We start from the raw sequence: 24,896 nt of genomic DNA, 5'->3' as shown, positions 1-24,896 counted from the left end.
TTGTCACCACTTCGTTAATTCTAGAGGACGTATTTTGAAAGAAGTGTATCTGTATTTTGAGAACCTGTATTTCTCTACCTCAGTGCTGTATGTTTCCAGTATACATGAACAAGATGCTTTCCTTACATACTTAACATTAAAAGACAGTAGTTGTCTGACCTAAACAATGATGCCTCTGTGAATTAAAACGTGTAGTCATTTCTGTCACCATTTTCTTCACTTGGATGCCCACATTGAGGTATGGTAGTTAAAGCTGAAGTGAAACTTCTTGAGGTAACACTTCTATTAGATTTCTTGGAGCTAAGTCTACTAATAATAGCGTTAGGCAAAGTTCCCTGAAATCTAAATTAAGCCTTTTTCTACACTCCATTTGCCCACATTTCTGTGACTTTTACAAGCTGCCTACTTGTATGAGTGCTTTATAAAATCCTGTTTCACAGAAACTTGGTAATTGTAAGAAATTGAAAAGTGATAAAATGGCTTCAAAACTTCATTTGTCTAAGTACACACTAGTTCGGTATATGGCAGAAAACATGTGTGCCTGACAGGTTGACTGACCATGTGATGAGTTAAATTGGAAGACATGGCAGTCTGTTCTTACAACATAGAAGTAATTTTTGTTTACCTATTTACTAAATTCAAGAGTGAACAGCTGTGCAGTTTTACTGGAACTTCTACAGAAAAAGAGAAAAAATTACTTCCCCCCCCCCAAGAGGCTTAAACAAATTCTGCAATCACTGACTAAATTTTTTTTTCCATTGGCCACAGGTAAATGTGCGAAATGGGATGACTTTACATGACTGTCTTATGAAGGCACTTAAAGTAAGAGGTCTGCAGCCAGAATGCTGTGCAGTTTTTCGACTTCTTACTGAACCAAAAGGGTAAGAGTCTAGAATGTTGTACGTGAAGCTTTCAACTAGAGAATGTAAAAGTCTTATTTTTAGAATAGCGGCAATAATGTTTTCTTCCTCTCTCGCTAGTTTCTTGTAAAAGTGCAATTCAGTTGTGAACGCTTCCGTGCTGATTTCTTTACTCTCCTCTAGGTCAGCTCCTTCAGCTTCCTGGGTACTAAAAATTTTAGTTTTGTTTTAAAGCTATATATTAAAAATGCTCATAATTGAGGGGTACCTGCAAGTGCTTGTAGCATCTTACAGAGGGTTTTGCCATACTCTAGGTGAAATGATGTGAGAAGCCTTCATATTTGAGGTGCATTTCTAGTTGGTAAACTTCTGTGCTAGTGATTCTTAGCCAACTTAAATGAACATCTCCTCTGTGTGCTCGGTTTTAAGGCTCTAGATTCCTCTAAAAGATTTTCAATGTTTGGATTTAAATCTCACTTCAGATATTCCTTATTTTTTGTAGGACCGGGGATGCTGCTATTAAATACCAAATGATTCTTTTACAAGCTGAGGGAGTGAAGGTATCTCATGGAGTTAATACATTTAACTTCACACCTCGTAAGACTTGGGCTTAATGCTCTCTTAGGCCTCGATCACGAGGCAGTCATTTGTGGGTTTGCATCTCTATGTAACTGAGGCCATTCTGGGGTCACCAGTAACTTTTGTGTTGAAGCACATAATATGGCTTTCATGTCACTAAGTCTGCCATTCATAATTTCTTATGTTTTGTTTATAAGGTTATTTCTGTGACTCCATTACAGCTTCTAGGTCTCTTATTTCAAATAATCTATACATATAAATGACTTACACGTTAAAAAATAAACAGAAAAAGAGGTGAATCGCTATGGCTTCAAAGTTACTTCTAATTTTTTAAGTGAAAGACACTGAAATATAGCTCACTATAAGACGGTAGCCACGCTTTTTTTGTATTTGTTTTCAGTTTACTCAAGAAAACTCACAAAACGTAGATCACTGATTAGACCGGACTTCTGATCTCCTAAGTAATTTTATTGTCCCCATTTTCTCTTTCAGAAAAAAAGTGCGTTTGGATTGGAATACAGATGCTGCCTCCTTGATTGGAGAGGAACTGCAAGTGGACTTTCTTGATCATGTTCCACTTACTACACACAATTTTGTAAGCTTTTCCTCATCTGTATTTTGATGTAAATTTATCAGTTAAGCCATGTATTCAACCAAAGAATGTTTTAGGCCTTTGGTGGTACCTTTTGGCTTTCTGAACAGAGGGGGTATTTCAGAAGTGATGATTCCTTCACCCCTGCTCCCCACAAATAAGATTGGCTAAATATCAATTTGCAATGAAATGTCAGAATTCTATTTATGTTTAGTGATTCCTAGGTGTCAGAGACTTTAAAAGCTCACATTATGTATATTCTTCAAAATTCTAATGATAGACATTTTTATGTTATATAAACATATATTTTTGTAACTGTCAGATTAAGATATCATGTCTTTAAAGTCCAGAACTGGGAGATAACTTGCATTTTCAGTCTGTGCCTCATCAGTCACAAAAAGCTGGATAAGTTCGGCGGCTTTATTGGACTGTTGGTGATTGTACTGAATGTACAGGGGTGCTGTTAATTCTGCAAGGTCGTGACATTATTTTGTGAGCTAATGCTGCCTTGTAATTTGACAGAGCGTTTTTTGGGGGCTTGAAAGACTTTAGATTTGTAGTTCCTACTCAGAAATGGGTTATTTGCTCAATATAGAGGAAATAGAGTTGTTTGTGGTTGGGGTTTTTTTGTGGTTTTTTTTTGTGTGTGTGTGTTTTGTTTTATAAAGAGGTAATGCCTAACTCTTAACAGTTTTACCTTGCATTATTTTGTTCTCCCTGTGAAGGAACTCTATTTTTATATTCTAGCCTTTTTGTTGTTTTGTCCCGGAACTATATTGTGCCATGTGGCAAAACTAAAGGATTGTCGTTTACATCCATTAGAAAGGTTAGGATTGATATACAAAACCCAAAAGTAGCTTTACTTCTACTTTACATTTTTAGAAAACTACAAATAAAATTTGCCTGCAGTTGGTCACCAGAAACTAATATTTTTCTCCAGATCTGGAAGAAGCTTAAACTTCGAGCCTTCCTCAATGTATGCTCCGCAGGAAGAAAGCCTTTAGTTCGTTTTAATCTTTTTTCATATTTCAGAAGCTTTAAAAAAATGTTAGATGTCATTTAAAACAGTATAATTTCTTTAAACTATTTTATTTACTAAGGAATTTTTTTCTTATGGAAGGGATATTGGTTAGTCGTAAACATACACAACAAGCATTTTGACAAAAAAAAAAAAAGAGGTAGTTCTTGCGATCTGATCTTCGTTCAGTTTTGGTGGTACTAAAAACAAACAGAAACCCCAATTCTTGACCCGCCCAACTCTGTCACCTTACTGGGCACAAAATAGTGGTTTTGAGTTTCACTGAACACTTCTCTTCTTGTTTCTTTTTTTCTTTTTTTCTTTCTTTTTTTTTTTTTTTTTTTTTTTTAAATAATCAGGTAAACAAAGCCCTAAATGTTTGTAAGCTTTCCAGGTTCCAGCCAAACTGTAAATATGTGCAGGAATACTCAAGTGTGGTTTTAAGTTCAGTAGCAGTTTGGGGGCACTGATATCATTTTAACATGGTATTTATGTATGTCGAACCCTGAAGATGTTAATCTCAGCTAATGAAGAGAAGCTAATAGCTTGGATTAATGTGTTTTCTAGGCTCGGAAGACATTTCTAAAGCTTGCTTTCTGTGACATCTGCCAGAAGTTCCTGCTAAATGGGTTTCGGTGTCAGACATGTGGTTATAAATTCCACGAACACTGCAGCACGAAAGTTCCAACCATGTGTGTCGACTGGAGCAATATCAGGCAACTCTTGTAAGGACTGTTCCTTTTTAAAAGCAAGAGTAATTCTCTGAGACAGACAAGCATCATTTTTATTTTTAAATCTTTTATCATAAATTTGGATTGTTGGGAAGTGCAGTCAATATACAGAACTTGTGTATTGATTTCATAAAACAGCCAGCAATGATTGTCTGTTCCCAGGTGAAGAAGGCCGTTTACATTAAATGCATTTTGTTCTTGCTGTAAATTTTAATGTTCTGGGACAAGCAAACAAAGATGTTGAGTGACCAGGCAGTTGGTAGAATGCCCTCTGTTTCAACAGAGTAATAGTATTTCTTCTCGCATAACACTTCTGCTAGAAGAAAAAAGGTCATGATTCAGTTGTTTTTTAGCTGTTGGAAGCGTGAGGGTTCAGAACTACCACAACTTGTGACACCCTTTTGAAAATGCATGGAATGGTGAGAAAACTGATGGAGGGTAATACTTTCCTAATATTAATTAGAAAAAGTTGCAAATCGTTATGTTATAATAAGTCCTTTTATGCAAAAGTGTTAAAAGTTATAGTTGATTTTATGTGTCTTACTTAGTGATTGCATTTTTTTATAACTAAACTTGGTCATATAGTTATGTATTTTTTTTATATTGACTAGTCATTAGAGCGTACACTGTAGCCACTTGGTGCTACCTGGGTCTTATAGAACTTAAAAAATTGGGTGTTGAATACCCTTTCAGGAAACTCTGAAGTCTGATCTAAAAAGATTTGTGTCTTAAGTTTAGGAAGAACACATGGAAATTTTCTTTGGGAGTCTGAAGACATAGTTTTTAGTCATACCATACACAGAGGAAAAATATTATGTAAAGATAGGAATGTGTTCATTAAGTTAGTTATGCTGGAAAGAAACAGCCCTTTAAATTTTCAGCTTTAAAGAGCATTGTACAGGAGGTAGTGTAGCAGTTGAAATTGTAATTGTTTTTGTTGATATTTCAGATTGTTCCCAAATTCAAATATCAGTGACAGTGGTGTCCCTGCACTACCTCCCTTGACAATGAGACGGATGCGGGAGTCTGTCTCCCGGATACCTGTTAGGTAAGCTAGTATTTCCTGTCATTTCTGTTTTGGGAAATACAGTTGTTTAAAAACAAAAAAACCAAAACACCCCAAACTCCTCAAAAATAGAACAATCTTGTAGAAGGTTGGGATAAATGTGCAAGAAGGCAACACCACTTCATCCTAGCTAATTTGTAGTGTCCTTTCTTGTTCTTAGATTCAAGCAAAACATTGATTTGGGATTTTATATTTTTCATTTTTAGTGTTAAGATTTCAAGGGACAGTATTAAAGGTTTTCTGGAGACCTTTGTTTTCCTGCCTAAGAAAATTCAAGGCTCCCTTTGGTATCTTTGTGAATCAATTTTATTTTATCTGGTCAGGTAGTATACATGTAAGGGTTTGTGACTCATTTTGCATTACTCGCATACATAAATTAAAATAACGTTTTAATGTTATGATGACAGATAAGAGTTAAAGAGAGAACAGTGGAAACTGAAAACACGCTCCTCTTAAAGAAAATTCTGAGACCTAAAGAGAACGTTCCTGTAGTTTTAAATGCTCGAATAAAAGTTGCTTTCCTTTCAAAGGGGCCTGTCTTCTGATCCTAATTTGTGACTGTGTTCTTTTCCTTGAAATTCTAGAGGCTGAAGAGGGGCAGGCCATCTTTTGGGTTTTCTACAGCCCTTTGAAAACTCTTGGCCTGTTGAGGAATGAGGCACAGAGCACATAGCTGACTCACAAATGGTTCTATGTATTTATTTCTTTATTTTAGTGGGAACTGCATCAGGAATTGATCTTATGTTCTCTTTGCCATTTTATTCTGTTTCCAGTGCTGATGAACAATGACTCATTAACTTGATAGTTTTCTAAGCTTTTTTCAGAGGCTGGCTGATTTCAGTTAAGATGCTTGTGTGTGATTTGGGATGAATAGGTTTTGAGTGACCTTAGCTGTGATTTATAACTCTTTGTTGAACTGGGTTTTAGTGTTGGCCTCTTTTTAACTGGTATTGGGTTTCATGACTTCCTTGCTGGCTGTTCTGTGCGAACCATTGAACAGTCTTGCAGACCTTTTCAAATTCAGGACTTAGCAGTAAAAGTAGCTCTTAAGCTATGCATTTAGCAGGCTTGAAGCGAGTGGTTTGTTTTTTAGTTTTTTAATTTCACGGACCTGAATTAATCCAGTAGAGCCAATGTTTTATCGTATGTGAAATGTGATTTGTTGGGGATTGAGGTGAACTGTGGCAAATTTTATAACAGCAGAAACAGACTTATGTTAAACGCAGTAGATGAGTGTGTGAACTGGCAAGATCCTACTTTGAGTTTTTTAATTTATTTCCTAAGTTAAACTGGAAATTATTCAGCTGATCAAATAGTTTAGTTAGCGTCTAAGTCCCAACTTTTTCTGTTTGGAATTCTGTCTGTATTGCTTTTGAACAGGTTACATTGAACAGTATTTTTCAACTACTAGAGGGGAAAAAATAACCACAGCTTTCCCTTTCTTTCTTTTTCCTTCTCAGTTCCCAGCATAGGTATTCTACACCTCATGCCTTCACCTTCAACACATCAAATCCTTCCTCTGAGGGCTCCCTTTCCCAAAGACAGCGATCTACATCCACACCAAATGTCCATATGGTCAGCACTACAATGCCTGTAGACAGCCGGATAATTGAGGTAATACTGGTAGGGAGGGAACAGCATAAAATTAAACTAAAGTTGTGGCTGGCTATCTAATAGTCACTGGTTGTTTTTTCTTCTTTGCTTCCTGTCATTTACTTACTGTTTGCCTTAATTGGCTGAGTGATGAAGAATCGAGGTGCCACATTTGCATAGGAAGTTAATAGTTAATTCTTTCCGTCTTTTATCAACTTTGCTGAAGTTCTAGGGAGATTTTTGGTGTCTTAAAGTTGTGGGGGAGCTTAACAATCGAGTTTTTCAGATCTGCAACGAAAATAAGCTCAGTTTTGCTGAGGAAATACTTACTAGGTGTGTCTGAAAATGTTATTTCAAACTTAAAAATCTGGATTTGTTGCGGGGGCTGGTGTTTATTTTAAATCAGACTACAGGTACTGTAAGTCTGGACGTAGTTCTTGGAGTTGAAATACTCAAGTCAAAGCTTACTGGCAATGTTTTGTGTTACACCTGTACAGAATCAACAGTGATTCTGGGCTTATGTGCTAAAGCCATCTGTATCTGAGAATATTTTGCTGTTACTTGCTTTCAAGCACCTTTTTCTTTTTTCCTACCTTAGACTGGCAGTAGTGAGAGACAACTATTTGAAGTCAGGCCTAAAGTGGGTTTTTTGTGTGGTTTTTTTTTTTGTGATAACCTTAACAAAATAAGGGAGTGGCGTGCAGGAAACGCTTGCAGAAAGAAAGTGCTGAACTGCAGGACTTCAGAGAGTGCCATTTGTTGTTTTTCTGCTCTGGAATAGTTTAAAAACTCTTTAGGCCAAACAGAAGCCTTTGACTGCCGAGTTTACTTGCATCTTCAGCTGGTAGTTTACAGGCTTCTATGAAATGCAAAGACTCTGAAATGAGCCAGAGATGCCCTCTGGACCTTTGGTGGAACTGAAGAAAAGTGCTCTGCAGCCCCAGGAAGCCTTTTTGGTTAGAAGCCTTGGGTCAGCTGGGTTTTATGGGGAAGGTACCCTCCCTGTCTTTTTAGTATTCTTAGGCTTACAGCCTTTTTTACTACTTTGAGAGCCTTGCTGACCATCTTTTAGGCAATGAAAAATAACGAAGCACTCAAGAAAGAGAATAGGAATTATCGAACTCTGTAGTGTGATGAGCCTTTAAGGAGACGCTGCTTTTTTTATCCTTTATGCATAGCAGTAAAGACAGAAATGCTTTCTATTCTGGATCTTCATGATATCATAGGTACTGACTAAAAATAGCTGTCGTGTCTTAAAGGCAATAGCTATTTTTCCAAAAGGCTTTTTAAAAAACACACAAACCCACACCAAAAAAAAAGAGAGTAGAAACCTTCTAGTATGACATGAGAACGACCACCTTAATAAAGTGGTTTACCAAAGGATGGACACTAGTGAACCTTTAGTGAACAGGAATACTTACTTAAAAGTTTTACTGCACTTAATTATCATATATCAAACAAATTAGGTTACTTTTCCTTTCGTTTACCCTAACACTTAATTTTTAAGATTTTTTATTTTATACTTCCTCTGTTCTTTTCTTTTATCTCTTACCGTGTTGGCCTAGAATAACAGCCTGAATGCTTCTCCCAGTTCCTGGTGCAGACGATTTTGTTTGAGGGGAAGAGTAGGTATTTTCTTGGTGCCTTTTGTTTACTTGTGATTAACAGGATTGCTATAACTTGTAAGCCATGGCAGTGTACAAATGATGTGTTTAATCTGGAGTTGATTTGATGACAATCTTTATAGCATGTTGATACTTAAATATTGAGGATGCTAATTGGAAGAGGGAAATTGAAGAGCTTCATTTTTAGTTTAGCTGGATGAATCCGTACTATGAAATTTGGTGTGAATTTCAAAAGGCTTGGATTAGAGATGCATTTGATCACACAGTTTTTAAAGCAAAACCTTCTCAAACACATCTGTTGTGTGGCTTTTTTCCTCTGGAAAATATTTTGTTGAATACAACTGTACAAAACCCTTAGATTAAGAACAAGATGTACTATTTTTATTTCACATCAAAGCAAAGGTGACAGACTACAGCATTGGGTATGGTGTTATTTGTCTTGTGAGAACAACTCTAAAGAACACTGGTTTTGGTTCATTTGCTGTAGGATTAATAAGCAAAAAAGAAAATACATCAGGATTGAAGTTCAAAAATACTTTTTTCTTAAATAAGAATTATGTATGCATAACTATGAGAACAATTTTAAATTATTTAGTTAGCTTTTGCCAGCTTACTTGAAAGCAGTTACATTCTCAGACTGATGTACAAAACCCATCACTTGGTATAAATTCAGGTTCTTAAAATGGACAAAAGTAGTAACTTGGAAGAGTTCTTCCTTGGTAGTTTATGCAGATTTTAATTCACTCAGGCAAAGAGTAGAGGTACTCTGCAAGCATGCTGTATATAGAATCAAGCCTGGGAGAATGCAACTACCTAGCTAAAATGATGTATTTCATAAATGAATCTTTACTAAGGATAATCTGAGTTAATTTGAAAACTGTATGGTGGAATGTAGGCTTGTTCTGTCCTCCTATGAAATCTTACATTTATTATTCTACTAATTAGTTAGAAAGTTTGAATTGACTTCTATTAACTTTGACGGTATTTAACATTTCTGTAGTGCATGTTCTTGCTTTGTACTTATACAGTACCTGGATATTTTACCTTTCCTGTATGTACTTTGGGATAATACATAGCAGGTGAGAAAAGTTGTAAAGTTATGTTTGTCAGAGCTTAGTTTATCTTGTGCATGGCTGTAGAATTGTGTTGTCAAGTGCCTGTGGCATGAGGTGAGAGTTGTTGCACTGTACCAACTAGTGAGCTGTGTAAGATCATGCTTTTCAAATATCAAACTTTAATCTGTGAAAAAATGTTTTGAAAATTAGATGTTTTTGTATTAGGGCAAAAGACGTAGCCTTTTTTGAGTTGAAATACTACAGTAGAGACATTTCAAAATGTACATTGATTTGGAATATTTTAGGGGCTTTTAAGAGTTTTGCTACTTGTAACCCAGAACCTTTTTGAGAACTTGTCCCTTGGAGATACAGGACTATCAGAGGAGCTATGTTCAGATCTGAAATACAAGCATGTACAAAAATCCAGTGGTGGGAATGCAGACAGTATTTCTGGTGTTTCTTCTTGTTCTGTGTCTCTTTTTCCTTTTTTTCTTTTTTTTTTTAGCAATACCTTTTAATATGCTGTGAATATTTTTAATGTTTTGTCAGAATTCACAAATTGCATGTTTTTTAGCACATAGGATTCTTGTAATTAGAAAATATCCAAGCTGTCATCTTTTGGAGGGTGTTGGTCAATACTGTATCACACTTGACCAAAACTGTCAGGAACTACTTCAACGCTATTCCTGCTTGTTCCTTCATATGTTCTTACATATTTTTTAACTTTGTTATCCATCTCCTCTGTTTTAGGATGCAATTCGAAGCCATAGTGAATCAGGTATGGTTTCCAAAAAATGAAATAACATATATTATATTATTTTGTGTTTATTTTCTGGTTGATACATTTTTCTGTGTTTGTTTTTTATATTTTAGCTTCACCCTCTGCTCTGTCGGGAAGTCCTAACAATATGAGCCCCACCGGCTGGTCTCAGCCCAAAACCCCAGTCCCAGCCCAAAGAGAGAGAGCCCCTGGATCCAATACACAAGAGAAAAACAAAATTGTAAGTATGGTAATTTTTATTTTTTTTTTCCCAACTAGGCTGGGAGTAGTCGTTTGTTGGGATAAATTTCTGTGCGTAAAAGGCAACAGAAGCTGATGGTAATCTTGCATTGCTCTGCACTCTGTGTCTATAATAGCGATATAATTTTGACTAACTTGGGAAAGATAGCACTGTTGCCTTGTGTGATAAGTACCCAAACCAAAGTGTTCTGGGTTGAAAATTAATTTCAGACAGTATTGTGAAATTATTTTCCACTACAAGCAGCAGAGAAAGAAAAGTTAGAATAATAATTAATAATATCTCAGATTTTTTTGAAGGCTTATAAGATTTTGAAAATGAAAGTACAGTTGCTTAATGGGACTCACAGTTGTTAATCACTTAGATGTTTGAGAATTCTGCTCTCATCCTTTTGTTTTATTCCTTTTAAATATGTAAATGAATTCCTGAATTGTAGTATTATAATTTTGGAAAAGTCATTAAGTTTCTTAAGAATTTCAGATGTCTTTAAATAGTTGATTATAAAATATTTGTTCCTCTTAAAATCTAAGATCAGGGTTTTTGTTTATAGTGCAGAACTTAGTGATAGCTTCTTAAGCAGTTAAAGCCATCCAAGAAAGTATTTTGTCCTTTTGTCCCTTTTTTTTGGGGGGGGAGGGGGGTAGGGGGGTGGGGTGGGGGGTGTGTGTAAAAAAAACCCTGCACCCCTCACAAATCGAGGAGAAAAACAAAAGTCCAAACTGCAGAACAAAACCCTCGAGGTTTCAGTGCATCTTAAACTTGTATGAAGGAAGTTGTTTAATTCTTGGTGCGCACGTATAATAGTTTTGATTAAATACTTCGAGTAAAGCCATGTCAATTTTTGTTCCAGAGGCCTCGTGGACAGAGAGATTCCAGTTATTACTGGGAAATAGAAGCAAGTGAAGTCATGCTTTCTACCAGAATAGGGTCAGGTTCTTTTGGAACAGTTTACAAAGGCAAATGGCATGGTAAGTGCTTGACAAGTGTTACTGTCTTCTCAAAATGTTGATACTGTAGGACAACAATCCAGGAACAAGGTAAAATCATTTATAAAGGTGCCATGTGCTTATTTACCACCAAAGGTACTAGGTGAGAAATATTAATTTCCTAATATTGGCAGTGGGGAAATTAAGGCAAAGAACAGACATCAAAATTGGAATCTCAAACTGCCATCTGTGTTTTCATTATATTGAAGCCAACATTGTTTTCTTTGTTACCATGTTCTAAAACAGCTTGCTTTATGAAAAGATTTCCCTTTTCATTAGCAGAATTAGCTGGGAAATTTCACAGCCTGATGTTAAATTATATTTACCTTCTTTTGTGGTTTAATTAGCATACTTATATTCAAGGTGGCAAGCAAAGGAAATAAGTATAAATTGCTTTTACTGTGGAGTCTTTCTAAGGAAAAAAAGATTGATATGAGAGTTTATGATATAAAGGTAGCTGGAATACTTTGAAAAGAGACACACTGCAGAGCTACAGAATTAGTTTCCAAATTCAGGGCTTGTGATTTAAAAAGAAACATACACGAACCCCTCCAGGCTCTAATTTAAATAGTGTTATTGTCATAAAATAAGCTGACAGAAAAATAATCTGGAAGCTTATTTTCCACCCTCTATTTTTAAAGAATAAATACTTGCATGTCTTTAAAGCCCAAATATTGTCAACATCAATGGAAGGTCTGTTCTTATGCTAAAAGTAACAAGTCATGAACAGCTAAACTGATTTTTATTATATAAGTGAAATGGAACACAGAAATCAAAAGAAAAAATAGGTTAAGTAAGATTTCACTAAACAAGGTAATAAATGTGAATTTCTTGTTCATATACTTGAATTACCTGTTAATAAATACACTTTGTGTGTCAAGAACTTTGGTTCTTCCTGTGTTAAACAGGAATTGCATTGAGCTACGTATTTACAAAGAACCCTCAGTTGTGTGCACAAGATGGCTGTGTAGACGTCACCTAACTCGATATTGATAAGATTCAGTATCTATTTGTGGTAACTGTTTATAGTTCTCCTGATTTCTCAAGAAAGTAAAAATTAAAATTACTAAAAATTTTTTTTTTTTTTTTGGTAACCATCACATCATTTGCAGTGTGGTCTTAAAAGCTTTCAAGGTTTTATATTTCTTGCAAGTCTTTTCTGTTTAGGATTGAAGAAACTTGGAGTTCACAGTGCACAAAGTGGTGAAACTACAGACTTTTTGGTAGTAACCTATTCTAATAGTACAAATGCAGCAGTAAAAATGTCTTGGTGAAGATAAATGAAATGAATTGAAGTGGGCAGATTGTTGCAAACTTAAAATCTAGATTGCTAGAGGCATTGGGTCTCCTAGCGTGCCCAGCTATGAAGGGTTGTTTGCAACGAACCTTTGGAGAGCACCTGTGGAAGACTGTGTACAACTGTATGCAAACTGTATTAGATTTCCGATAAGCTTCCCTGGTTTAGTCTTCCCAAATAACAATGAAGTGTCAAGGACAGTCTTGCTCTGAGGAGTGCGTGTCTCATTGAACAGCTGTCTTGCACTTCCGTATTTTTCCAGATTGTTCTGATGGTTAAGTACTAATTTTCGTATTTGCACCACTTCTGTTACAGACCCCATTTGGATCCTGTAGTGTCCTGTAGCATGCTTCTAAATTTAAAAGGCGGAAAGAGAACCAAGGCAGTTTAAATTGGTTGGAAGACTACCTATCATAAACACTCACATTTCCCCTTTGACCCTGGTAATCAGTTCTAGGGTTTTGGTGGTTGGGGGGTGGTGGAAGCTGATTTGTCTTCAGTTTGCTGCTAAACAAAACAAGTGCTATTGTGTATTTGTTTCTGTAGAGAAAACTGCTTGGGAAATGCCATCAAGCCTAAAAAAAGGGTGGCGCCTGATTCAGTAAGAACAGTGTAAGGTTAAAAACATCTTTTCATCTGTGGAGCGAGGATCATAGTGGAGACTATATTGAAAAAAAATTATGTGAAGACATTTGGTCTGTGATCAATGGATGCTGCATCCTTGCTCTGTCTTGGCAGAGCTCTTAGCAACGTGCTTCAAGTATTGGTAGCCCATCTGTTGGTCTCGCATTGTGGAAACAGGAGTTGCAGGAGGAACTGGCTGCTCCCAAGCCTGTGATTTTGGTAGTCGCGTGAAAGCGTAATCTTTCTACCAGTTATGTTCTGGTCTGGTCTGTAAGCAGAGAGATCTGTAAGTTACACAACACTACGTATACTGCAAATGCAAGATGGTTCTCTTTATGAAGATGCTAGAAGGTGAAATAGGAAGTATATTGTGTTTACCGATGTTAAAGGAAGAAGATACAAATATATAATAATGTGTTCGATATTTGTGCATCTGTGTGACTTCAAATTATACAGCAAATAAAGCAACTGGTAACTGGAGTGGAAGATACTGCAGTTCACTCAGGGTACTCTGAGAATTTGAAGTTCCAGTTTGCATATCCTTCTTGTACTTTGTTGGCAACAGGTTTTTTTTTTTTAATTGAGCGATTAGTATTCCTAATGTATTAAATTAATCATTATATTCTAGAGACATGCTAACGTATATTTCACATGTATCTTGGAAAAGAGACCATATTAAGGAGAAAATCATTAGTGATTGTGGTAGCAGAGGAATCTGTCACTAGGGATTTTTTTAATGTTAGGCAACGATTCTGTAATGCTAAGCGGCAGCAGCCTTTAAACTACGGGATAAGCCTGTGTTGGAGTAGAGCACCTCTCAAATCTTTTTACTGCACGTGGACTAAGATTGAAGTTTCAGTTTTCCTAAACTGAAGGTAAACTTCTGTGACAGTATCACCCCTCTCTTAAAATCTAAAATGCTGTCCCTCTGTAGTTAAAATGAATGCGATGCTTACGTCTTTCGCTGAGGAATCAGTGGCTCTTACTGTTAGTGATTTTACTTTTGTTAGAACGGTCAACTTCATTCTACTATTGAACTTTTGTTGAATCAGTTCAATTCTATTGTTATCTGGATGTACGCTATAAAGGTTTTTACAACTTCATTCTCTGGAAGCAGTCTCTAAACAGATAGCACTGGATCTCATCGTACATTCCTCGCTGTATTACCCTTTAACAGATACTGAAAATTAAAGCAAGCACTGAGACTGAATGCAATTCAAATGAAGCTTTTAAGTAAAATTGTATAATGTATCAGCTTAAAGAACAGAATCTGCCATTCCTGGACAGAAGATTTATCCCTCCCATTCCTGAAATTTAGCAGTATTTAAATCTAGAAAGTTTGTTTTTTAAATCGTTTCTATTAAAAAAGGATGTGTGCGGATATACATGTATATATATAATTTCTCTCAAACTAAAATATATAAACTTAAGTATATAGAAGTAAAAAATTGTATGTATATATATATGTATGCTAAAGCTGGATGGAAAAGGGAAAGTGATGAAATTTTGGATACTGTTTGGAAGCAGAGGGACTCTGATGTGACTGTGCTTGAAATAATGTGCTGAGAATGCAGCTACACCAACATACCTTTTCAACAACAATTTGAGATTTTTAGTAGCTTCCTGTCTTCCAAAAAGCATATGTGTAGTTCTAGCCAGTCATAGCTGTCAAAAAATAGAAAGGAAGCATGTGAACAATTAATGACTTTTTTCATTAGCCTGACATTCAGGTGTAAATTAATTGCTTGGCACTATGAAAGTTTATGTCTGCAGGAAAATCTTGACCTATGTACAAATTAGCAGAGGTGAACTGTGCACAAATTAGGAATTTTAAGTATCCTGTATATTAATGTGATTTTGGAAAAAAAAGACAACTGTGTTTTTAGTAACTTTTATGGTAAATGTATTTTCAGGGGATGTAGCAGTGAAGATACTAAAAGTTGTAGATCCAACCCCAGAGCAGTTCCAGGCTTTTAGAAATGAAGTGGCTGTACTAAGGTGAGTTGGTAGTTTGTTGCTAACTTCTGTTATTCCAAGGCACTGTAATTGACTGTGACTCCTCCTTTAAGCCCTCTTGCCTAATATTCTATGCGTTAATTCTCATCAATTGACAGAATACTTGAACCGTACCTTTCAAAATTGCAGCATAATTCCTTTGTTTAAAAAAAATGCTCGGATCTGCGTAACTGTTTTCTGCCTTTAAATACTGTTTTTGTAGTGTCCAGTTAACTATCTGTAATGTTAATCCTGAAACTGAAAAACTTAGAGCACGTAAGAAGTATCTTCTCACCTGTTAATTCCTTCACAGTTTGTGATGACCCTTTAGTTTCCTGTTGGGATTCAGTTTTCTATCTAAAGTTGTGGGTTTTTCACAGATTTCAGGGTGATTTCTGTTATTCCAATAACAACTTCTAATACCACTTGAGAGCATGAATGTTGGTTACTAATTTCAAAATTGTTGAATTTTCATGACATCTTTTCTTAAAGGTTAATTTTAAATAACTTCCTTGGACTAAAAAGCAGAAAATCATCTGATTTTATTGGCAACTGTGGCATATTGTTATTATTTTTAAAAAACAAACTTTGCACACGCATCCACTTAGCAAAAGTTTTGCAGGAAACTTATGTTTTGAATTCAAAAGCTTAAATATGTTCCTTCAGCCGGGAACACATTTTTAAAAGAAATTGATAACATTTTTTCATAAAGATACTGATTCCTCTTTCTGCTACTTTCTATTAGGAAGACTCGGCATGTTAATATTTTGCTCTTTATGGGCTACATGACTAAAGATAATCTGGCCATCGTTACGCAGTGGTGTGAAGGAAGCAGTCTGTATAAACACCTGCATGTTCAAGAGACCAAGTTCCAAATGTTCCAGCTCATTGATATTGCTCGGCAGACGGCACAGGGGATGGAGTGAGTAGCATAAACAATGCTGGCTATTTCTGTTCTTGGAATGACGTTGCCCTTCTCTTCCCCAAACCCTAACATCTGGAGTTATGGCGCTAAAATAGTAAGAGGTCAAAATGGTATATACCAAGTAAAGATTTTGTGCAGCCTTAATGCAGCGCTGTTGTGTGCATTCTGACTTTCATTTACTATTGCTTTTCCCAGGGATTCTTGCCTTAGTTCATGTTAGACCACTTGTCACTTAAAATACAGAAAAGCTGTTATCTTCTTTTGTATGTTTTCTTACTGTAATGCACTAGATGAGATCCTATTCTAAACACAGCATTAATTTTTTTTCTTCCCCATGTTACTTACTGTAATGTTGCAATGTTTGGCAAACACTAATTTATACTCACAGTACTTCTGTGACATGAGGGAATGGCTGTGCCTGTTCTACAGCTACAGGACTCACGCACAGATGTCTTTTGGGAGCTTCTCCAGGTGTCCGAGTTGACACAGTCCCACCTCAGATGCTGACATTGGCTGACGCTGTCAGGGCTCATCCATTTTGTAGATCATGACGCAGGTTTCTAGTCAGACACCCAGAAAACTGGGAACTTATATTGTGACCACAAAGTAAAGCGGTTAGGAAAAAGTATAAACCTTAGCATAGCATACAAATTTCATGCATCTGAGGACAGCACCCAGTTTTCCAGGGCATTATACAGTTACATAATAATGGTTCCAGATTTATGATTTTAATGATGCCTGGGATATATTTACTGTGTTGTTTCCACTTTCCGTAACACGTAAGGCTATGTTTTTCTTTGCCCAAAGCAGACCTATCCTGTAAGTGGACTAAAGCAGGAGGTCTGTGAAATGGGCGAGTATGTAATAAACCAGCACAGTGTGTATCAGCAAGTGGAAAGGCTGAGTTTGTGTCAACAGCCTTCGTAATGGCACTCTCTACTTTTTCTTCCACAGCTATTTACATGCAAAGAATATCATCCACAGAGACATGAAATCCAATAGTATCCTTTCCTAACTGAATCCTGTTTCCTTCAATGTGAGAGTGATTTGTTGTTAAATATGGAGCTTGGGGGGGGGGGGTGGGGGTGGGGGTGGAAATAGCTGGTTTAAATGTATGTAACTACTAATGAGTAATTGCTATTGATGAGTAAGAAGTTACTTTTTAGCAAGGACTTTCATAGAACGTGCGTGCTTGCTTACCAAACTGTTGTGATAAAGGTGAAAAAAGATGGGCAACAGTTGTGCTCAAAAAGCGTCTTATTTTACATTTTTAAATGGTGTTTATGCAATTCTCTGTTATCCTGTATTGGAGAGAAGCTGCACTCTTTTCTTGACAGGCGATAGGTGTGCGTGCTGATGTGTGTGCACATGTGCGTTTTGTTAGTTTCCCATATGTTTTTAATAAATTAAAAACACCTTCACATGACTGGTAGAAACAAAGCCAAAAATCATACTTTAAACTCAAGAAAAGGCAACCTTTTACCACTATATTTCTTGCAAAAATATAAATTTAGTAGTGCATATGGAGTAAAAATGTTGTGAACTGGTGTCTTTTACCTGGGAAAATGCCTGCTTTCAGAATTGCCAAGAAGAGCATCCATTGAGCTAGAAGCTTAAATTGTAACTTCCTTTCATAAAATGTGGACAGAACGATTTGCAAATGTCATCATAAAAAAATACGCTGAATTCAATAGTTCCATAATGTCAGGGGATTCCCATTTTCAGTTAAGCTGTAAAAGTCATCATTTTAGTATATAGGAGGTCAGGAGTTTGTGATTCCTGATAATAACCATTTTTGTGAATTAAATTAACTCTTCCTGGTGTGGGAATGAGAACTAGGAGTCTGTCATGTTTGTATTTCAGAATCATCTTTTTGAACTTAAAACATTCTTAAATGAAATTTTAAAATGGTATCTTCTTAAAATAACCCCAACAAAGATAGCGCTAGTTATCAGTTTTAACAGACAAACTTATTAAGTAGATAGATTACAAATAGTACAGACGTGCATATTTCCAGTTAAAACAGTTAAATCATAGTTAAATCTCAGGAGATCTGCCAGAGAGCTTTATGTAAATATTTTGATATTCGTTTCTACTTGTAGCTGGTTTTTCTTAGTTTTCTTTTTTGAGTTGTGATGAATTCGGTGTCATTTCCCTATGTCTGTCTTGACACCAGTTATTTAAGTACCTGCAGTCATTGATGTTACTTAACACAGTCGCTTTCTGTCCTTACTCACCATAAAGAGAAATATACAAATAACAATGAAACATCTGGTCTTGTTTAGTCTTAAACGTTAACTCTGTAAATATGGATGCCATAAAATTACTTTTCCTCTGCTGAAGATACAACTGGTAAGAGGTTTAAATAGCAACATTCTTGGGTAGTTGGCTTGCATTTGTGGTAACCTAACCAGGCACTTGGTAACCGTGTCAGAAAATTCAGAATGCTTTACTAAAGTTATCTACAGAATTTCTTTAACAAACGTTTAGATATATTTCTTCATGAAGGCCTCACCGTGAAAATAGGAGACTTTGGTCTGGCAACTGTAAAGTCGAGGTGGAGCGGATCCCAACAGGTGGAACAGCCCACTGGCTCGATCCTGTGGATGGTGAGCAAACAGCTCGCTGCTTTTGAAGAGCTGGCTTTCATTCTGTTCATACGTGTTTTATCAGTTGAACTCTGTCTTAAAGCTTTAAATCTAAATGAATCAACAGACACTGTTAGTACTCTCTGGACTTTTATTCCAGTTGTAGGAAAAGTTAAAAGTGCTGAAGTGCTTAAATGTCCAAAGTAGACGCCATTGACCTACGGATTCTCCTTTTAATTTTTGGAGTTATTTTAAATATTTAGCACAGAGAGAGGGCAGTCCGTGGAATTGCAGGGAGCTGTTCCGAGGGAAGAGGAGAGCCCTTCTCCTGCTGTAATCCTGCCTTACCCAAATGGGCTTGTCTTGCCGGAGAGCAGGCTTTAATCTGCCTAATGGTGGCTTTGTGGGGTCAGTGAGACCCTCTTTCCCTATGTTCTTCATTGCGGCCTCTTCTTCCCCTGCTCGGCACTTGGCAACATCCCTTCTCGCACGCACTTCAGCAGCTTTGGCAGGTGATCAGGGAAAGGATAGGGAGAGCTTCTTGAGGTGTGGGAATGAGCAGGATTCATCTTTGGTGCTGTGGTGAGACGTTTGATAAACACTGTCTCAAGTTCTCCTGGAAAGTTTACGGAGTTTCTTTTGGAATTGTTACTGCAAACTCCTTGTCTGAGAGGACGATCCCAACAATTGCCTTTATGTTTAACTTCTGGCAGAACTTAAAAGGCAGTTTCACAATTTTCCTTCCAAAAATCACCTGGAGAAAAATCTGCTTAGTAACTTTTCAAATGTGCGACTTCAATAGAGTAAATAGCAAAAGTGGAACAGTGCCTGTTACCAGGTTAAAAATCATCATGGAAATTATGCAAGAATGTCTTATTTAGCACTGGTATTAAATAAAATATTTTGCTGAGTTTCACTTGACCCATTTTCGTTAGTACTCTGCAGTTTACTTAAATGCAGCCTGTAGACTGATCACCAGTATGTTCTAACTCCCAGGTAGGGCATGCAGCAGCACTTGGGGCAGGTACTTCAGGGAAGCGTAACCAAATAAAAACTACTTGCTGAATGCTGACATATTAGTACATTTTAAATCTTTTGATATTTAGCACTGAATGAGCGGTACATGTTACTTGAAATAGGTTTTCCTTTTCAAAAATTATTCCTTATTACTAGGCTTGCAGCCTTCATTGTTACTCAAGTATTTGTATTTTGAGAAAAGTCAGGAAACGTTCATTCAGAGTATCGGGACGCTTGGCCAACATTTGTTTGGGACATATAAAATACACAAGTCACCTGAAACAAAACCAGAAACAGTTGTTTTCTTTAAAAAGAAATAAATACAAAAAGCCAAAGCTTTTTGCAGCTTTGCGTAAAAGGTTTTAAAACTAACTTACCTAATACTATGCTTATGTACATGAAAAAGATCTCAGAAATAAACCCTGCATTTTTGCTGCCTGCAGTTTTTTTTCATTTTAATCATTTATAGACATCTTTGCTGAGTTGTCTTACGTAGAAGGGGAGGCTCATTCTGTTTCCTTGAAAGTTGATATCTCTTACTGAGTTTTTGTTGTTGCACTTTAACTAGTCCTTTGCTCAGTAATTCTGAGGGACTTCTTTAGGGGAAAAAACATCTGAGTCAACAGGAAAGATGTTTTGATGGTTTATATGTTGTTTTATTAAATCATTCAACAGTGTTTCTTTTAAGTTCTTTAATTTCATAATTTTGCTTTGTTCTGCAAAGATTCAAGAATGCTCTTGCATTTCTTCCCCGATCTTCAATACATGCCATTTCGTATTTGGCTTTCACATTTCACATAAATGTTTTGGTATTAATTTTACAAGAGATTAGGTCTGTATCAGAATTTTGTATTTTCCCCTTTAACATCAATACCTGTTTAAGAACTGATGGTGAGAGATTCAGACTCACTTGTATGTAAGATGTAACAAAAGTCAATAGATATTGCAAATCGGAATGATAATAATTTTTCTAGCGGTAAAATGCTTGTTGAGTTAAAGCGTTGCTTTTTTGTTTACTTGCAATTGTAGTGACTTATTTATTTTTTTTAATACGACGTAGAGTAGCATTGCCTGAGCTTTTCCAGCGCCTTAGGTAAAATTTATCAAAGGTTTTGAGGTGTCCTTTGGTCACTGCTTTTTGGTTGAGCTCACACTCTCCGCTTCCCAAGCGTTTTCCCCTTTTCTTCTCCTTTCTGTTTCTAAGTTCTTACTGATACTCCTCATAACTTGTTTCTTTTTTTTCCTCCTCCTGCAGGCACCAGAAGTGATACGGATGCAGGACAGTAACCCGTTTAGTTTTCAGTCAGATGTCTACTCCTATGGAATAGTATTATATGAACTAATGACGGGAGAGTTGCCATACTCCCACATAAACAACCGAGATCAGGTACAGAACATTCCTTAGAACACTGCATTTTATTTCTGGGCACAGTACACTTTGTTGTCTTCAAGAAACGTAATATAAAGGCAAATGCAAACCCAGAATTGAAAAGTTGTTTATGACGTGATTTGTTTCAGCATTAAATCTGTGTAATTGAATGTTTACTTAAATATTGACAGTGACAGTTACTTAAAGGAAAAAAAAATTCCTTTTTTATAAATGTTTTAAGTGCCCTGTTAATTTATTTATGGATTAAAGCTTTTGCTACATCAGTAAAATCTTGGTTTATATTTTGGCAGTTATGTGAAATTTCCCTTTTAATGTTAAATGTGCTGTTCTTCTATCAGCAAAATTAGATTCTGTGCTTTTTACAAAGTGAAAAGAAATAGTGGCTATTGTCAAACCTTTTAGTATTGAATGTTAGTTTGTGTGATTTAGTCTTTACTAAAGTGTAATCTTACCTCGTCAGTTAACCATTATTATAAAGCAGATTAAGGCCAGAGACCTCAACTGTTCTCTTCATGTGAATGCTTTTTCTGGCTTAGCAAGTGTAGAGCTAAATCGTTCTGTAGGGCATGAACTTAAGGCTGTTAGATCTCTTTGATCTCTGTTTTGCTGATCCTCAGTTGTGGTTTGTGTTTTTTTTCTTGGTTTTTTGAAATTAAAATCTACTAATGAGCAGTGTACGTGTATGGGGACAAATGATTAGTTTTTAGCCCCTATTAATGTTAGACAGTCTGTATTCCAAGGAGAAGAGGCCAGTTCTGTTAAGGAATTTTTTCTTATTTTTAAGGTTGTCTGCAACTTGGGATATTGGAATTAGTTTTAATTCATAATACTGAAATTATATGCAAGCTTTAATAATCCTTACTGTCACAAAACATGCAACGCTTGCCCCTCAAGTATGTTTTCTGGGGAGGGATAGACTATTTCCTGGAGAACAACACTGAGACCTTATTTTAGCAACATTATATTGACCTTTTCCTTTTTTATTTTTTTCCTGAGGCAGTATTAGTTGAAAAAGAAACAAAATCCCCTCAACCAACCAAGCCTACTACCGTTTTACCAGATAATAGTCGTACCAATACTAAATAGTCAGCTATTAAGGTTACTGGAAGCCTGATGAAAATGCTAAACAATGAGCAGATTAACTTGGACTAAACCAGAAGATTTATTTTCCAACACTAATGATGTCTTTTATTGTCTCAAAACAAACCAAACCCCGTTTCCTTTTTTGCTGCATTAGTGATGATGATCTCTTTCAGCTTGCTGGCTGTACATCTCCTTCTGCAACAGATTTTACAGATACCTGAAAATACAGTTGTGCGGAGGGATTGAGCTGTTGTGCCAAATTGGCTGCTTAGAACTGCTCAAATCCAGGACCCTTTGTCACTGCAGCCTTCAACTGAAGGAACTTGCCGTGTCACGGCTGTGTCACATAGTATCTCCTGTTCCGTTCCCAGTGCAATGTTGCCTTCGGTTGTTGAGCATTACAAACCCCAGTGTCGCTCCATCAAGTCCTACGTTATACAAAAGCAGGACCATTGTTTTGGTTAACTAATTGGGACAAATCTACAAGTACCTGCTGGTGTGCGTGCCTTTGGTACTTGGGTTTAGTCACTTTGGGATGCTAAAGCTATTGACCACTGAAACAACTTTTACAACTTCGGTTTTCTGCTACTTGCTGCTTTTTCAGATCATTTTCATGGTTGGCCGGGGGTATGCTTCTCCAGACCTCAGCAAATTGTACAAGAACTGCCCCAAAGCGATGAAGAGGCTTGTAGCAGATTGTTTGAAGAAAGTTAGGGAAGAACGACCTCTGTTTCCACAAGTAAGTGTTTCCTGCATGTAACAACTTCAGAGTGTTTTATAAACAGCCATTAGCACACAAAACATTCTACAGGGATATAAGCTTTGGTTGAGAAACTGAAGGTGGATGTAGGAATGAAGTGCAGCCCGCTTCCTGGTTTTTGTCTTTGTTCATATGTGCATCTTTCATAACCGATCTCCCTTAGGCAATTCACTATTCTGATAGTACATAATTCCTGTAAAGGTAATTAAAAAATATTATGCATGCAGACTGAAGCAGTGTTAGACTAACACCACAGCAGTTTGCTTTTCAACAGCCAACCCGTTTTCGCAAAAAAAAACCCCAAGCCCTAACCCAGTAAAAATCAAATCTATCTTTACCTTTACATTTTAGTGTAGGTTGGAGGGAAATGAGAGACCAATCCTCCTTTCCTTCCCCACATCCATGAACAAGCAAAGAAAATCCACTGGGGGATTTAAATTCACGTAGCAATTTTTGGCATTTTTACAAAGGATACTTTACCTTTTCCTGTCACTATGAGGATGATGAAGGTACTTTCTTATACTCATTAAATAGCTGGAATTAAGTATCAGCAGATTTTGGAAAAATAACTTTTTGCTGTTACAATCAAGTATAACTTTTATCATTTAAGAAGTTCTTTCTAAATCTTGGTTTTTAACAGACCGTTAGGCAGAAGATGCAGTTCTTTCCCTGTTACTCTGTTGGAGAACTGCATAGTTGCTTGTTAATTGGTGATGATGTCTGTGAACTAATGAAAAGTATCCTCCCGTCCTCTGAAACTCAGACTCCTCACAGCAGTGAAACGCTACAGCATATTCCTAGAGTGTGGGTTTCAGTGTCTCCACACAGTATATTGTTGGTCTAAAGGATATGCTTAAACCTATAATAAGTGACAGCGGAATACTTAAAAAGACAAGCGGCTCTTCCTAACATGTCGTCTTCTTATTTTGTGTTTCTCTCAGATACTGTCATCCATTGAATTGTTGCAACATTCTTTACCCAAAATCAACCGGAGTGCTTCCGAACCATCTCTGCATCGTGCCGCCCACACAGAGGACATAAATTCCTGCACATTAACATCCACGAGACTGCCCGTGTTCTAGGATCGTGCTCCCCTCCCCTTGGTCTCTCCAGTGGTGGGAAAGGAACAGGAGTGACAGAAGTTGTGCTTTTAATGCCTCAGTGTACAGGATGAGTGCCAGCAGGATTACCTGCCTCCCAGTTTTAAGAACAAGCTGCTAAGGATTTCTGCAGTTCTTACCCTGCAGGGACACAGCTCCACATTGCCTTTTTCTACAGTTTCTTTTACTGGGATAGTTAACAGACTATAAATCAAGAGATCTATTACTATTTTTTTAATAGATGCACTTGAGCCTTATTTTTCCCATACACAGAAGCGATGGATGTTTCTTTGGCAGTGTTTCTGGATTGATTTGAATCTGTTGATGTATTTTACAGCCAGAATGGCTTGCCTCGGCGTTGAGGAAAGACGATGCATTACGGTGCTCTTTGATTGCCCCATGCCATGTGCCACTTCGATTTGGGGGAGTTTTGCCTGAAATGGGTTATCTGCAAACAAGACTGAGGGAAAAGGAAAAAAAACAACTTTCTGGAAATCAGCTCCTGCCTAAGAGCTTTCATCAAGCCAATGAAATAAGTTAAAATGCTAATTCAACACAAAATAGTTTTGCAATAGTTTTGCACATAGAAGAAAAACTCTTGCAAAAGAATGGAATATATTCTGAACTGTACTGCTCAGAGAAGGAAGCTAGCCAGTCTTGCTACGGTCATCTTCAGTAACTTAAGCAGCTTTACTTTGGTACTAGTGACTTGTTTCTTGCAGCCCAAGGAGGTGGTAAGTGCGGAAAGATGGGCTTTTGTGGCAGAGAAGAGGCTAATTAACATTACCCGTATACTTCTGCAAAATGAGCGTAGTCTTCATCCCATCTGAAGCTGTCGTCCAAGAGATGCACTATCAAGAGGAAACTGAGCATATACAGTTTTTCTTGCTGATTTGGGTTTTAATTTTGTTTTTATTGCTCCTGAGAAAATGCATTTATTGTAAGCCAAGGTTCTTCTGATTATCTTATTTTAATAAAATAAATTAAATTTTA

At 36.7% G+C, this 24,896-nt stretch overlaps 1 protein-coding gene across 14 annotated transcripts in view; it reads left to right on the top strand.

Annotated features, from left to right (window-relative positions):
* Positions 1-24,896, top strand: part of RAF1 (Raf-1 proto-oncogene, serine/threonine kinase) — an 80,653-nt gene extending 55,757 nt beyond the window's left edge. For 4 of the 14 annotated variants that reach the window (XM_074603014.1, XM_074603012.1, XM_074603013.1 and 1 more), the window contains 16 exons: positions 769-881; positions 1,932-2,034; positions 3,617-3,774; positions 4,730-4,828; positions 6,307-6,460; positions 8,005-8,064; positions 9,870-9,897; positions 9,993-10,120; positions 10,989-11,106; positions 14,959-15,043; positions 15,786-15,962; positions 16,920-16,966; positions 18,456-18,574; positions 20,826-20,957; positions 22,648-22,782; positions 23,745-24,896. In XM_074603014.1, coding sequence (XP_074459115.1) covers positions 769-881; positions 1,932-2,034; positions 3,617-3,774; positions 4,730-4,828; positions 6,307-6,460; positions 8,005-8,064; positions 9,870-9,897; positions 9,993-10,120; positions 10,989-11,106; positions 14,959-15,043; positions 15,786-15,962; positions 16,920-16,966; positions 18,456-18,574; positions 20,826-20,957; positions 22,648-22,782; positions 23,745-23,885 — 1,797 coding nt within the window. In that variant the 3' untranslated portion in view covers positions 23,886-24,896. The remainder of the gene's footprint in view (positions 1-768; positions 882-1,931; positions 2,035-3,616; positions 3,775-4,729; positions 4,829-6,306; positions 6,461-8,004; positions 8,065-9,869; positions 9,898-9,992; positions 10,121-10,988; positions 11,107-14,958; positions 15,044-15,785; positions 15,963-16,919; positions 16,967-18,455; positions 18,575-20,825; positions 20,958-22,647; positions 22,783-23,744) is intronic. The other 10 variants (XM_074603019.1, XM_074603018.1, XM_074603016.1 and 7 more) reach the window with 3 other exon arrangements.

The sequence above is a fragment of the Larus michahellis genome, chromosome 10, assembly GCF_964199755.1.
Source record: "Larus michahellis chromosome 10, bLarMic1.1, whole genome shotgun sequence".
In the NCBI taxonomy this organism is placed as follows: domain Eukaryota; kingdom Metazoa; phylum Chordata; class Aves; order Charadriiformes; family Laridae; genus Larus; species Larus michahellis.
The sequence above is the reverse complement of the archived record's forward strand: the minus strand, read 5'-3'. Positions and strand labels throughout refer to the sequence as shown.